General features: G+C 37.5%; 1 protein-coding gene across 1 annotated transcript in view; it reads left to right on the top strand.

Moving 5' to 3' along the window:
* The window catches only part of PGBD5 (piggyBac transposable element derived 5), a 169,448-nt gene that overhangs the window by 102,520 nt on the left and 51,634 nt on the right, over positions 1-15,294 (top strand). The window contains exon 3 of the mRNA XM_069064892.1: positions 13,889-14,023. Coding sequence (XP_068920993.1) covers positions 13,889-14,023 — 135 coding nt within the window. The remainder of the gene's footprint in view (positions 1-13,888; positions 14,024-15,294) is intronic.

Here is a 15,294-nt window from a genome sequence, read left to right as displayed (position 1 = left end):
TTTCTTTCTTTCTTTCTTTCTTTCTTTCTTTCTTTCTTTCTTTCTTTCTTTCTTTCTTTCTTTCTTTCTTTCTTTCTTTCTTTCTTTCTTTCTTTCTTTTTCTTTCTTTCCTTTTCTTTTCTTTTCTTTCTCTTTTTGGAGGACAATGGGTGTTACTTGCCCAAAGTCACAGGGCTAATAAGTGTGTCAAGTATGTGAGGCCACATTTGAACTCAGGTCCTCCTGACTCCAGGGCTGGTGCTCTATTCACTACACCACCTAGCCCTGCCCCTCACCCCTCACACATTCTGTTTCTTAACAGACTGAAACAAGATGTTAATTCAATAGGTGAAACAAGGTGTGAACTACTTCTGTATTTGCCATTACACTGATACATAGTAAGTACTTAATGACTGATGTTTAAATTCAGCACCTGTCTTACAGAGATCTTTTTCTTGTGAAAGTCCACTTTCAGATTCCTTTCCCTAGTTAGACCAGCAATTACTGCTGGGCAAGGCAACAGAGGGCTTGGTGAACTGGAATTTTCCTGTGCATCTTCAATTGTCACCAAATCAAGACTACAAAAGAGGGAGCTCACTCTTTTCCCAGCCTGAAGGCAAGATTGGATTCTTAGGAATCCTAGGAATAAAGTTCTTTATTTTCCTCTTACATATCTCCAGAAAGTATATGATATAGAACTTTTTGGTGATAATTCCCAGCATTTAGAATCAAGAAACTCTAATTTTTTACATCCAATCAATCATTTAATTGACAAGTATTCATTGTTTAATAAAAACTTAGCTCAGCACTGTGCTGGATGCTGGAAAGACAAGTACAAAGAACAGAACTATCTCTACCCACAAGTACATATCTAAATGTATACAAAATAAAGTGAGTTGATGGTAAATGTAAACATATACACAGTAGTTAAATATATGGTAGTTTGGGAGGGAAGGCTAAGGGATTTGGAAAGATTTCATGCAGAAGATGTTGGCTTGAGCTGCTTCAACCTCCCTACCAGTACAATTTCAACTGCTTATAATCTGGCATTTCCCCCCACTATTCTACTGAAACTATTCTCTTGGAGGTCACTGGTGTCCTCTTTATGGCTAACTCCAGACTGTTTCTCAATCCTCATAAATCTTCTCTGAAACTTTTGAAACTGTTGACATGGCCTTCCTTCCTCTGCACCCCACCCCCAACCCTTTTAGATATCCTCTTCTACATTGGCTTTGGAGACGCAATGCTTTGCTCCTATGTTGCTGCTGAACAATTTCTTTTATATCTTCTTTGCTAATTGTTCTTCCTCTTCCTGATTTCTTTTTTTTTTATTTTATGTTTATTTTTAGTTTACAACATTCATTTCTACAAGATTTTGAGTTACAAATTTTCTCCCTGTCTTTTTCCTACCCACCACCCCAAAACAGTGATCCCACTGAATACCCCCTCCCCCAATCTGCTCTCTCCTATATCTTCCCCCAATCCCCCACCAACTTTCCAGTAGGGCAAGATGGGTCTCCATACCCCAGTGCCTGTATATCTTATTTCCCAGCATGTAAAAATATAATAATAATATATATTTTTAAACATTTGATTTTAAAACTTTGAATTCCAGATTCTTTCCCTTCTTCCCTCATCACCAACCCTAACTGGGAAGATAAGCAATTCGATATAGGTTGTACATGTGTAGTTATGCAGAACATTTCCATAGTGGATATATTGTGAAAGACTGACTATATTTGCCTCTATCCCATCCCGCCCCCTACTTATTCTATTTTCTACTTTGACCCTGTACCTTTTCAAAAGTGTGAGCTTCTAACTACCTTCCCCCCCCAATCTGCCCCCCTTCTATTATTCCCCCTTCTTATCCTCTTCCTCTCTACTTTCCTGTACAGTGAGATACCCAATTTAGTGTGTATGTTATTCCCTCCTTAAGCCAAATTCAATGAGAGTAAGGTTGACCCATTCCCTTTTGCCTTCCTGTAGAATCGGGAAACTCTCACTGCATTTAAAGCCCATTCTTTCTTGTCTTGTCCTAGATGGGAGCAAGAAATACAGATCACAGTACAAATTGATATCACTTCAGATATTCTAGCTTTTATTTTACAAAATGTACTTATTGACCGATAAAGTTTTTATTAAGCACTTACTATAAACTCTGAAGATATAAAGACAAGAATGAAACAATTCCTACTATGTAGTATAGTTATCCTTTCCACATCTTGACCTTACTTATCATGGTTTTGATATATCATGGGTCAGCACAAGAAATTAAATGGGAATTTTAGTGGGAGATTTACAGAAGCTGCAGGTGACACAAAAAAGCCAGCAGATGACAGAAACAAGTTTAGAAATGAAGAAATGCATAAAATATATGTACAGCATTGTACAATATCAATATATTTTATTTTTAATACCATAATAATTCTAACTTCTCTGGTACAAAGGGAGAGCCAAAAAATTGTACATGGATTTTCCAGATTGGGGGCGTTATACCATCATGTCTTTAGGCCCCTCTCCCATGTGGAAGGGATAACTGTAGTTTATATTCTATCTGAATTTCATTTATAATTAGAAAATAAACTTTTCTCAGCCTTATCTAATTTCTCCATTCTCTAATACTTTGCTTTGAATGATCTGTGATTTCTTTATCAGTGTAGATACTTTCCTTACTAATGCAAATCACGAATTTGGGAGTGATTAGGAGACTTCCTAATCTTTTATGAATTGCCCTGGCCCAAAAGTTCATTGAGTCATTGACTTCTTCTGGTGATGATCCTCTCTGTACTTAACCAGGCTAGTCCTAGGACATTTCACACACATAGACCTCTTCCAGCTTGCTTGGATCTGTTAGGACTTGTGTTCTGCTGGACTGCCTTGGAGAACCAAAGGTCACCTCCCCACCCCATTCAGAACAGAACTTTAGTGCATGTCCATAAAGTCTTCTACTACCTATTAAAATATATACATCAAAAAAAAAATCAAAGGATTTCTGCATACTGCTCTGTCAGTTCAAAGTTCTATGGAAGACTGAAAAGTTTATCTCACACTCTATTTTTCAAAGTACAACTCAAGTCCCTCTTCACCTGAAAAGTTTTCATTATTCTAATCTTCTCCTTTTCTGAATTCCTCTAGCATTTGTGTCCATGTCACATGGTTTAGCATTTAATTTTATACTCTGCTAATAACTTTATTTTTTACATTTTATTTTCCCTCAGTTACATGTAAAGACGATTTTTAAATTCATTTTTTAAAATGTTGAGTTGCAAAATTTTCTCTCTTCTGCCCTCATCTCCTCCCCCCCAAAAGCAATTTGATATAGATTATACTGTTCAAATATACAAAGCATATTACCATATCAATCGTGCTGTAAAAGAAGACAGAGCCAAAGGGAAAAAGAAACATGAAAAAAGTAAAAAATAATATGTTTCAATTTGCATTCAGACTCCATTTCTTTCTCTGTAGGCAGATAGCATTTTTCATAGACACATTTTCATGTGTCCTTTGGAATTGTCCTGGATCATTGTATTGCTGAGAATAGTTAAATCATTCACCTTTGATCATCATATAGTATTGCTTTCCCTGTATTCAATTATTCTCCTGGTTCTGCTCATTTCACTTTGCATCAATTCATGTAAGTCTCTCCAAGTTTTTCTGAAATACGCCTGCTCATCATTTCATATAGCACAGTAATGTTCCATTACAATCATATACAACTTGTTCAACCATTCCCCTCAATTGATGGGCATCCCTTCAATTTCCAATTTTTTGCCACTATCTGCTAATAACTTTAAATCCAGCCTCTGTTATTTGTAACTTGAATGATGTTGGGAAAGTCACTTTATCTCTATGATCTCAGTTTTCTCATTTGTAAAATAATGGAGCTGAAATTGATAGTCCCCAAGTCTGCTTCCGATTCTAAATTGTATTATAGCGATCAGAGGTCTATGGCTGAGAGAGATGTGCTCTAGATGGCATAACAATTCCTGATTAGTTCAGGGTTGGTGAGGGAAGGGGGGGGGAGTATTGGTTGGTTCTCTCCCACCCTAGAGTAACTCCAAAGAAATCTCTAAAACAAGGGTTAGTTATAGCTCACGTCTAGGTTCTCCTAACAGATCAAGGAAAAGCAAGAACAAGAGACTTGTCCCCTGGGGAGGGCCTAGTCCAAGCTGGTTAACAAGCATATATGCTTTGGGAACTGAGAGTGATCACTTTACTCAGTCTCACCCTTCAGAGACTGCCTTCCCTTCAGAAGTGGAGTCAGACATAATGAGCAAAAGAATGGATCACAGAGTAACCTTTATTATTAAATAATATAGCACAATGTTAATATTCCTTAGAAAAAAATGCTAGAAAAATGTCCCACCAGAGAAGGGCCCCCAGAAAGAGGTGGAACCCTTTCTTCTTGACCCCTGTATAAATTATAGAGTGGGGAGCTCCCCCAGACTCAATGACCAGTCATTTCTGGCACAATTACCCAGTTGTGGGAACTAGACGGACATTTCCATGTCATTTTAGTAGAGAACAATGTCCTAAATAAGAAGGTCACAGTCTTAGGGGGTGGCTAGGTGGCGCAGTGAATAGAGCACTGCCCCTGGAGTCAGGAGGACCTGAGTTCAAATCCAGCCTCAGACATTTGACACAATTACTATCTGTGTGACTTTGGGCAAGTCACTTAACCCCAACTGCCCTCCAAAAAGCAAAAAAAAAAAAAAAAAGGTCACAGTCACCCCTGCTATATATTATGATCCTTTGTAGTTGTCTTTGCAGAATCCTAGGTAGGAATTTTTGTGCCAGAGACAATTTGTTGAATAAGGTAGGGGAGATTTCTGGGACACCATCGCATGTGGTAAAGAGAATTGTCCAGGGTCATATAACCAGTATGAGTCAATGGCAGGTATTTACTATATTGCCTTTTTACCTACTAATATATATGAAACTCAGTGATAGGCCCTTGAGGAGACCAAGGGTCAATAAAACATGATCCTTGACCTCATAGAATATATATTACAAACTTTTTCCTAGTAGTAGCAAATTCAAAACTGTAGACATGCAGACTCTTCAAGAAAAGATGCCAATAGTATGTTAGAGGTAAACTAGACGGAAATGTTGATGAATCTGAATGAAGCAGATCAGATAAGAGGACCCTCTGCTTTGCCTTGGTAGGGAAGGGAAGAAGCATTTATTTATTAAATACCTGCTATGTACCAGGCACTATGCTAAACACTTTACCAATATTCTCTTAGGAGGAGTGGGGAAATAATGTGCTGAGAATTTTGGGTTTTTTTCTCTTTCATCTTTTTTCTTCTGAATTTTTGTATGATTTTGAAAAAAAAAATATATACTATGGGAAAGGATCTGTTTGACAAGTCAGGTTTATTTAAAGAAAGAAGCCCCAGGTTGTCAAATGTTTTCTCTTCATTCATGTTGTCTATTTCTTTCTTTTTTTGAAAAATAGATTTTATTTTACCTTTTGTTTTCCCATCACTTACATTTTCCCCTGTCATGCTCCTTCTCCTCATGATGTCTATTTCTTCCTTGTTTGTAAAACGTTATAGTCTTGCTTTTCAGTCCTGTATTGAATGAGTTAGATGATACATTCCCCATCTAACAGATGAGAGAACTGAAACAAAGGATGTTGAAGCACCTACCCCAAATCACACAAACAACTGGCAATTTTTCAATAAGTTAACATTTCTTAAGCAACTAATATGTGCAAAGTTAGAGATAAAGTGATTTTTAAAATAGTCTGCCTTCAAGGAGCCTACATTCTATGGAGTGGTGGTAGTGGAATATAATATGAAATATGGTTAAATTGAATATTTGTGGTTGCATAGAAGATTTGGAGGGAAATGGAGTAGGATCAAAAAAGGCTTCATGGAGAAGGTAGGCAATGAGCTGAGTCTTGAAAGGAGATAAGGATACGGAAAGGCAGTCATCCTCTGCAAAGCAGAAGAGGGAAGGTGTCCTAGTCATGAAAGATTGTGTTAGCCATAGGACTGGAGAAGTACCCAGTGTGGAAAGGCATCATGACATGGTGTATAGTTTGACTTGGAATCAGAAAGACATGGGTTCAAATTCTTCTGTTGGCACCTACACAATTAGTTACAATACCCAACAGAACAAGATAAGTTTGTAATAAAGATATAAATAAAGTGTTATTTAAAGTTCAAAGAAGGATTAATTTTTACTTAGCAAGGAGAAGGGGAAAGAGTCAAGGAAGACTTCATGGAGGAAGATACATATTGAGAGATGAATAACCATTCGGTTTGGTTTCTGTTGCATATTGCCCCCATTAGACCATAATCTCCTGGAAAGCAGGGAATGTCTTTTGTCTTTTTTTGTATCCCCAGAATTTAGCACAGCACCTGGTGCACAGTAGGTAGGTACTTGAAAAAATTCTGGTTGACAGACTGAGAAGGGATTAGAGTTTAGAGTTGTTGTTATTTGTCCTTTGCCCTGAAGAGGACCATGACATCATGGAGGTGATGCCATGACATGCAAATGAGTTGAATTTAAGTGAAGGAGGTTTGTGAAAAGTTAACCAGCCTCACTTTCTCCTCGGGAGCCATCTGGGTCCAATGACCAGATACACATCAGGATGACTGGAGATGGTCCCAGATTTGAAAGTTTAGAGTAGAGGTAAGCTTAAAACAAAAGAGACTTAAACCAGAGGACCTTTTAGTGCTCTCACACCAATTGCAACCTCTGGTGATAGATAGAGAGTTAAGAAGGCCTCCATTCAAGTCTTGTCTGTGACACATACTAGCCAAAGAGAGTCACTTAATATCTCAGTGTCCCCAAGCAACCCTATAAGTATGCGCTAAAGAACAGCAACTAACCTGCATTGACAGAAGGCATTTCCTTAGTAGGAGTTCCCTATATCAATGAAATCACAAGTCTGGTCTAAAAAAATATGCCATGCTATCTCTTTTTCCTTCCCCCAATTAATTAGAGTTGGCTATATTTACCCTACAACGTACTGGTCTTTCCCATATGGAAAAAAACTCTTGTCTTTCAAGGACGAATTTGGTGATACAGAGTTTCCTTTGGTTTCTAGGAATAGTTCTCTCTAGTTCCTTCCTTTTTTGATCCTTCCTAAAAGGCTTCCCTGGAGCCAAGATTAAAGAAGAGAAGTTGTTTTTGTATTCTTCTCTTGTCTTCTTGGTTCTCTGACTCTCCTTTATGTGCTTCTGTGGTAGTTCCACTTTAACTGAAAGGGAGCAGAATTAAGCCCTGGTTATGACTTCAATGAATAATGCCAAGGATGAACCTTGATTGGGGTGCCCTCAGTACTGATAATACTTCATTATATAGAGCCCAGTCTGGTGGAAAGCAACACTGGACTAAGAGTACAGAGATTTGGGTTCCTAGCCAGATCAATTATCAACTAATAATGTGACTGTGGAAAAGTTAATTCTCTCCTCATCTGCAAAATAAAGGGACTAGACTAGATGATCTAAGTCCCTTCCAGCTTTAGCATTCTAGAATTCAACTAACTGACACGCATTTTTATTATGAAAATTTACAGAGCAACATATAGGATGTTCTCATATATCCCTAAGTAAATTGTGAGCTCTTTAATGATATAGCCCTGCTCTTTTCCAGTATTTGAGGAATTCTCCATCCCTTTGGGTCATACATATGAATAAATTGCCCTAGGCTATAGCTTCTGACCAGCGGTAGACTGTCAGGACTCCTGCTGGGACTATTAATTCCTCCCCTGGCAGTTCTTTTATAAAGACAGCTGAAGAGATGAAAACAGTGTTTAAACATTGTTTCTTTTAATTTAAATTTTTAAAATATCCTTTGGCTTTCAAATGTTGAGTCCTCATTATGTCTTCTAAGTAGTCTGGATGGAATCCAAGATTGCCCAATCCATTTCTGGACATTTTTGTTGGGACATTACCTCCTACATTGTGACAAAATATACCTTTATGTAAGTTATATCCATTTGTGCTAATTTTGCCCTCTGGGTCTAAGCAAAATAAATGTAATCCCTTTCCATACAACAATAGTTCAAATATAAAAAAGGAAAAAAAAACACATGACTTTTTCTCTTCCAAAAGTGGAAGTAAGGGAAGGAAGGTTTATGTGGCGGAAATTAAAAAATAATTATAAGGTTCTTTGGTTTTTTCCCCGTTTCTGATGTACCCCACCCATGTGTGCATGGTGTATATGTAGTTGATCAACAGAGAAAAGTTGGTGGATCTGAATCCAGAATGGGAAGAAAGTGATCTTCCTGGCATTCAAAGTTTTAGGAGAATATGTGGGAACATATTGAGCTGTGGCTGCTTTTAGTAATGAGCCATTAAAAATTCATTAAATGATTGTAGAAAGGAAAAATCATTATGGGTCAGAAATTCTTGCTGACTCCCAATCTTTGATGGAGCATGGATTAAATATAAATACGTGCCTGATTATATGTTTAATGCAAATGGATTATAAGTACATCTTCTTTTTGAAGATGAGAGTGAATAGGTTCATTTAGTGTAGCCTCAGAGGAGGAAGATGATTCATTCCTGTAGAAGGCATAATTGGACAGAGAATGCCTTAGCAGCAAATAGCATTGTAATATTTTCTTTTTCAAAGTTTTTGCTTGCTTACAGAACCTGTCGTCCCTTACCTCTATCCCTTACCAGCCAATAGATTGCTCTGTGTGTAACTTGTCCATTTTGCTTGAGTGTTTCCAAATGGGGCTGTAAATGGTTTACGAGTCAGAAGGGACTGAAGTGTATATGAAGGCAGAAGCTACAGAAGCTGGCTGGGGACTCTCAGGCTGTTATTAGACTTGGCTATTCTCTTGTATTTTTCAAGTATGGAATAAAAAGGTCCTGTCTTGAAAGTTTTTTTATGTAAAAAAGACTTGTGGTAGTAGGGGCCAATGTAATTTATGGGGCTACTCAAAAAACAAAACAAAACTAACGCAACAACTTCCAATACCTAAATAATTCTTTATTTAATCAGTGTAGGTGTAGTATTTGTTGAGGGTTGCAGAAGTATAACTCCCTATACTTTCAAAATGTTTTTTAAAATTAATTTTACAAATAAGCATCTTAATATATAAAGAACAAAATAGTAACAAAATATGTATTCTGTTATGTGTATATAATACATAATTATTTATACGTGAACTCTACTAGTATTAACAAACATTTTATATACAACTATGAATTTTGATTACATGGTATTTTTTAAAGTGCATATAAAATTTAACACAAAAGCAAATTGTTGTTCAGTCATTTTTCAGTCATGACCTCATTTAGGGTTTTCTTGGCAGAGATACCAGGGTGGTTTACCATTTCCTTCTTCAGCTCATTTTATAGAAAAGGAACTGAGGCAGACAGAGTTAAGTGACTCACCCAGGGTCACACAGCTAGCATGCATCAGAGGCCAGATTTGAACTCAGAAAAATGATCTTCCCCAGAACTTTATCTACTTCACCACCTAGCTGCCCCTGAAAATCACAAAATTGACTGGCTTATATGTGTCTCCTTCAAACATCCTTTTTCTCTCTTCCATGTGTCTCTTAGTGTTTCATTGGTATTTTCTTGTCTTTTTTTTTTTGTGTCACTATCACGGTTCATCAATGCTTTCCTTGCCTCACCTCCTCCCTATATATACACCTCAAATAAATATAGTCAAGCAAAACAAATCCTCGTGTTGGCTTTTCCAAAAATGTCTGTCTTATTTTATGCCTCCACCTCCACTAGCATAGACAGTATTCACAAGTTGTTGTTTTTGGAAAAATGAATCACTTAATGGCCAGCCTCCTGGTGATAAGTGTCTCTGAACCCAATTAAATTGGTCCACTTACTCAGATTGGTCCTTGGATGGTAAATATCCAGGATGTTTCTGGGACCTCACTCAGTCACTTTGCTCTGCTAGGGTATGATAGAGCTCTGCACTGGTAATATACATAGCCTCTGTGATCTGAGGGTCCCATCCATGCCACAATGAGTCATCAGAGTAGGCTAACAGTCAAGAAATGCAATCTTAGATAGAAATACAGTGTTCAAATGATAAGAAGTAATTCCTGTGTGTACCCTGTGTGCTCAAAGTAGTGTTCCCATTTCTGCATGCCATGTTTACAGATAGGTATTAGAGACTGGAGCCTTTACAGAGGAGAGTAAAGAAATAGTTGGGGGTATTGGGGGTATTGAGTATAAAATAGAAGAACATCTTATACCTTCACAGGAGAGAAAAAGAGATAGGCTAGATGACCATGATGGTATCTAGGGCTCCCAGTCTATTCCATGAGGAGCAATTGGAAGAAATTGGGAGAGTTGAGCTTGGAGTTTTGAAAAAACTCAAGGGAAATGGTATGTTAAGGCATGATCACCATCTTTAAGTATTTGAAAGTCTGTCACAAGAAAATGGTATTCTACGTAGTTGATTTGGTCTCAGAGGGCAGACCCAAGAATGATAGGTGGACATTATAAAGATGCAAATATATGTTTGAAGTCAGGAAAAACTTGCTAACAGTTGAGTTAGAATTGTCCAACTGTCCAAACAATTGAGTTAATAGAGCTGTCCAAAATTGGAATGATCTACAGAGAGTAGTATGTTTCTCCTTGTTAGCATCTTCAAGCAGAGGTTATGACGACCTATCAGGTAAAGACAACTAAGTGACAAAGGGGAGAGAGTATTGAATCTGAAGTCAGGAAGACCTGAATTAAAATCTAACCTCAGATATTTGTTAGTTGTATGATTCCAAACAAGTCATTTAACCTTTATCTGCCTTAGTTTCTCTATATGCAAAATAGGGACAAAAATTTAAAAAAAAGGATTTACTTTCCAGGAGGGGAAAAAAATGAGATATTTGTTTTGTTTTGTTTTCTCTATTTTTCAATTTCCTTTATTCAACATCATCTATATTACATTTCCTGCACTTTATGTGTGGTAATGACTAGTTTTCTCTCTATATTTACTTATCCATTTTAAAAATATTTGGTTTTTATATTGAATTCCAAATTCTCTCCCTCCATCACAGTCCACTTCAGGCAAGCAATATATCATTTTATATATATGAAGTCACACAAAAAATATTTCCAAATTAGTCATGTGGGGGATAGGAAGGCAAGAAAGATAAAGTGAAAGAAAATATGCTTCACATATTTTTAGAGTTTATTCATTCAGAGTTCATCACTTCTTTCTATGGAGGTGGATAGCATTTTTCATCATGAATCGTTTGGAATTGTGATGAATCATTGTATTGATCAGAGTAGCTAAGTTCTCCACAGTTGATTATTGTTACGATATTGCTATTACTGTATACAATGTTATCTTTGTTCTTCTCACTTCACTTTGCATGAGTTCATCTAAGTCTTCCCAGGTCTTTCTGAAACCATCCTACTGATCATTTCTTACAGCACAATAGTATTCCAAAAAATGAAATAGTATATGCTTTAAAGCCTTACAAACCATATGATACTATATAATTTTTAGTTTTATGTTGTATTAGGAATTATTTTTTTTTTTGCTTTTTGGAGGGCAATTGGGGTTAAGTGACTTGCCCAAGGTCACAGGCTAGTTAAGTGTCTGAGGCCAGATTTGAACTCCAGGGCCGAGGAATTCTTTTTTGAGTGTAAATTGGACTAGAGGTTTCTGAAATTTCTTTCCAATTCTAAAACTGATTCTGTGAAGATTTGAGGAGAAATTGATAGCTGCCTTCATGTATATGTTATGGCCTAATGATAAGGGATTAAATTGATTATATTCAGCTCCAAGAGAACAGAACTAGATCAAAATTATAGGGAAGTAGATAAGAGCTCAACCTAAGAAAGGACTTTCTAAGAATTAGGGCTTTCCAACAATAGAAGAGACTATTTTAAGAGATCATCAAGCCCACAAAAACTGAGTATAATCCTTCAGGGGGGAAATGGATATTTAATGAAATAGAAGGCTTTCAAGCAATCCTGATGGAAAGACCAGAGCTGAATAGAAAATTTGACTTTCAAGGATAAGATTCAAGAGAAGCACAAAAAGGAAAGAGAAATCATAAGGGATTCGATAGTTAAATTGTTTACATTCCTACATAGGAAGATGATACTTGCAACTCCTAAGAACTTTATCATTGTTAGAAGAGTCAGAAAGAGTATATGTAGACAGAAGGCATGGGTGGAAGTTGACTATGATGGGAGGATATCTAAAAGGGGTGAGAAAAAGGGATGAAAAGGGAGAAAGGGGAAGGGAGATGTGGCACAAGGTAAATAATCTCACATGGAAGAGGCGTGAGAGTTTTTACAGGGGAGAGAAAGATGGGGGGGTGGCCAACAATACTCAAACCTTACTCGCATTGGAATTCGCTTCAAGAGGGAATGCCATACATGCTCAGCTGGGTATAGAAATCTATCTTACTGGGGCAGATAGGTGGCACGGGGTATAGAGCACCAGCCCTGGCATCAGGAGGACCTGAGTTCAAATTTGACCTCAGACACTTAACACTTATTTGCCAGGTGACCGTGGGCAAGTCATTAACCCTAATTGCCTTCCAAAAACCAAAAACAAAGAAAGAAATCTATCTCACCCTACAGGGAAGTAGGAGGAGAATAGGTAGGATTGATAGAAGGGAAGCTAGATGGGGGAAGCAGTGGTTAGAAGCAAAGCACCTTTGAGGAGGCACAAGGTAAAAGGACAGAAAGCAAAGGATAAATGGAAAAAATAGGATGGAGGGAAATACACAGTAAGCATAACTGTGAGGATATTTTTACAGCAAGTTTCTTGGATAAATCTCTCATTTTGCAGATATATAGAGAAATGAATCAAATTTATGAGAATACAAATCATCCAATTGATAAATGATCAAAGGATATGAAGAGAAGAAATTGAAGCTATCTATAGTTATATAAAAATTCTCTAAATTACTATTAATCAGAGAAATGTCAATTAAAAAAACTTTGAGGTACATCTTCATACCTATCAGATTAGCTACTATAACAGAAAAGGAAAATGACAAAAGTTGGAGAGGATGTGGGAAAATTGGGATACTAATGCACTGTTAGTGGAGTTGTAAACTGATCCAACCATTCTGGAGAGCAATTTGGAACTATGCCCAAAGGTCTAGAAAACCATGCCTTTGACCCAGCAATACCACTACTAGGTCTAAATTCCAAAGAGATTTTTAAAAAAGATTTTAAACAAATGAACAAAAATATTTACAGCAGCTCTTTTTGTGGTAGCAAAGAAGTAGAAAGTGAGAGAATGCATAGTTGGGGAATGGCTGAACAAGTTGTGGTATATGATTGTGATAGAATGCTATTGTGCTGTAAGAAATGATGGGCAGACAGGTTTCAGAAAAACTTGGAAAGACTTACATGAACTGATACAAAGTGAAGTGAGCAGAACCAAGAGAAGGGTATATATAGTATCAGTAATATCATAGAATGATTAATTGTGAATGACTTAGATATTCTCAGAAATGCAATGGTCTAAGGCAATTCCAAAGGATTTATGATGAAAAATACTATCTGCCTCCAGAGAAAGAACTGATGGAGTCTGAATACAGACCAAAGCAAACTTTTTTAACTTTCTTTTTCTTGTTTTTTTTTTCTTCTTTTTTTGGGGGGGATCTGTGTTTTATTTCACAACATGACTAATATGGAAATATATTTTGCATGTATGCACATGTATAACCTATATCAAATTGCTTGCCTTTTCAATGAAGGTGACGAGGAGGAGAGATGGAGAGAATTTGGAACTCAAAATTTTAAAAAATAAATGTTAAAATTGCTTTTACATGTAATTAGGGAAAATAAAATATAAGGTAAAAAAAGATAGCGAAGCACATTTAAGTAGAGGTATTCATGTCAGGGAAGCAGTGGTGGGGATTGTTGTATTGGCTGTGGTGTTTCCAGAGATCTCTTTACTATTTAAGATTCTATGATTCCTCTTTTCATCATGTTGGCAGGTGCTACATGAACCCCTGATTGATGAGGACCCAGTGTTCATCGCTACATGCACAGAACGAGAGCTGCGCAAGAGAAAAAAGAGGAAATTTAGTCTTTGGGTCAGGCAGTGTTCCTCCACAGGCTTCATCAGTCAGGTGAGCATGGGTAGATTGACCAGATGGGAGGGAGAGAATGAAAGTCTGGCTTAATTTACTTACTCTCAGATGACTTTCCTTTTTCTACTCTTGGTCTTGCATTTGCTAAACCTTTGGCTGGAGCTCAGTGAAACAACTGGTGAACCCAGTACTGTCCTTTTATTATTGAAGTGGATGGCTTGGTTGCTGGATAGAGAATTCTAGCTGGCTTACTGTCCAGCCTGCCACTGTCATTACCCCAAGACTTTCCCATCTCCACTGAAAACTGACACCCTAACACAGCTTCTCTGACTTTGGCAATGTGAAATCTTTAATCCATAGATCAGTGGCAAAAAGTTTAACCAATAACTCTGCTTTGTAAGAGGCTGTAGCAGCAAGCACCCCAAGCATCCTTAGGGTTTGCTGCCAATACAGGTTCTTGGATCTGCTTTGATAAAAGGAAAGCAACTCAAAATGGGTTAACAAGCTTACTTTAATCAGTCAAACATGTATTGTTTACCTAGTTCAGGGGAAAGAGGTCAGCACCCCAAACTTCAGAATATACAGACAGAATTATCAAGACAGAAACAGATCAAGTAGACAGATTTCCAAACTGTCCAACCATTACATCCATACCAAACAACATCTGGGTTTCAAAGGGTGGGGGGAGCTCTGGACAACGGCTTCCCAGAATCCAGATCAAATCACAGAACACTTCTCAAAGTGAGCCTCAAAACAAAGCCTCACATCAGGGCTTATATAGCTTTCTCCTGGCTCAGAGAATGCAACAACCCTCTTGACCCACTGGCCTACAGAGTATCTACTGAAAAACAAGCTTCCCACCCCAGGCTCCAGGTGCACTTTAGCCTAGGGGCAGGGAAGATCTTAAAAATTTACATTCCCATTACAGAGGCCAACTCTACATTTCAGTCAAAATGGCCTTTGTTGCTCCCCAACATAGCTCTGTCTTCCTCCCAATTCCCTCCAGTGCTTGGAAAATACTTCCTTTAGGTCTCAATTTAAGAAGTACCTTACAAGGCCTTTCCTGATGCCCATTAGTTGCTAACCCCTGCTCCCCATTTGTCCAAATCTTGTATTAATTTATCTGTGAACATCCTATTTCCTCCCTAGTAGAATGTAAGCTCCTTGAGGGCAGGGATTTGTTCATTTTTTTGTCTTGATATCCCCAGGACCTAGAATGGTGCCTTATTCACACTGAACACTTAAATGCTCACTGAATTGAAAAAACAAAAAACCCTCCTGTCCTATCTCCTGGTGCTATCCAGAAAGCA

Source organism: Petaurus breviceps, unplaced genomic scaffold (genome assembly GCF_028583685.1).
Source record: "Petaurus breviceps papuanus isolate PSGF00001 unplaced genomic scaffold, PetGlider_PUasm1.0 90650, whole genome shotgun sequence".
Taxonomy (NCBI): Eukaryota; Metazoa; Chordata; class Mammalia; order Diprotodontia; family Petauridae; genus Petaurus; species Petaurus breviceps.
Note: the sequence above shows the minus strand (reverse complement) of the source record. Positions and strands in the feature narration are given on the sequence as shown.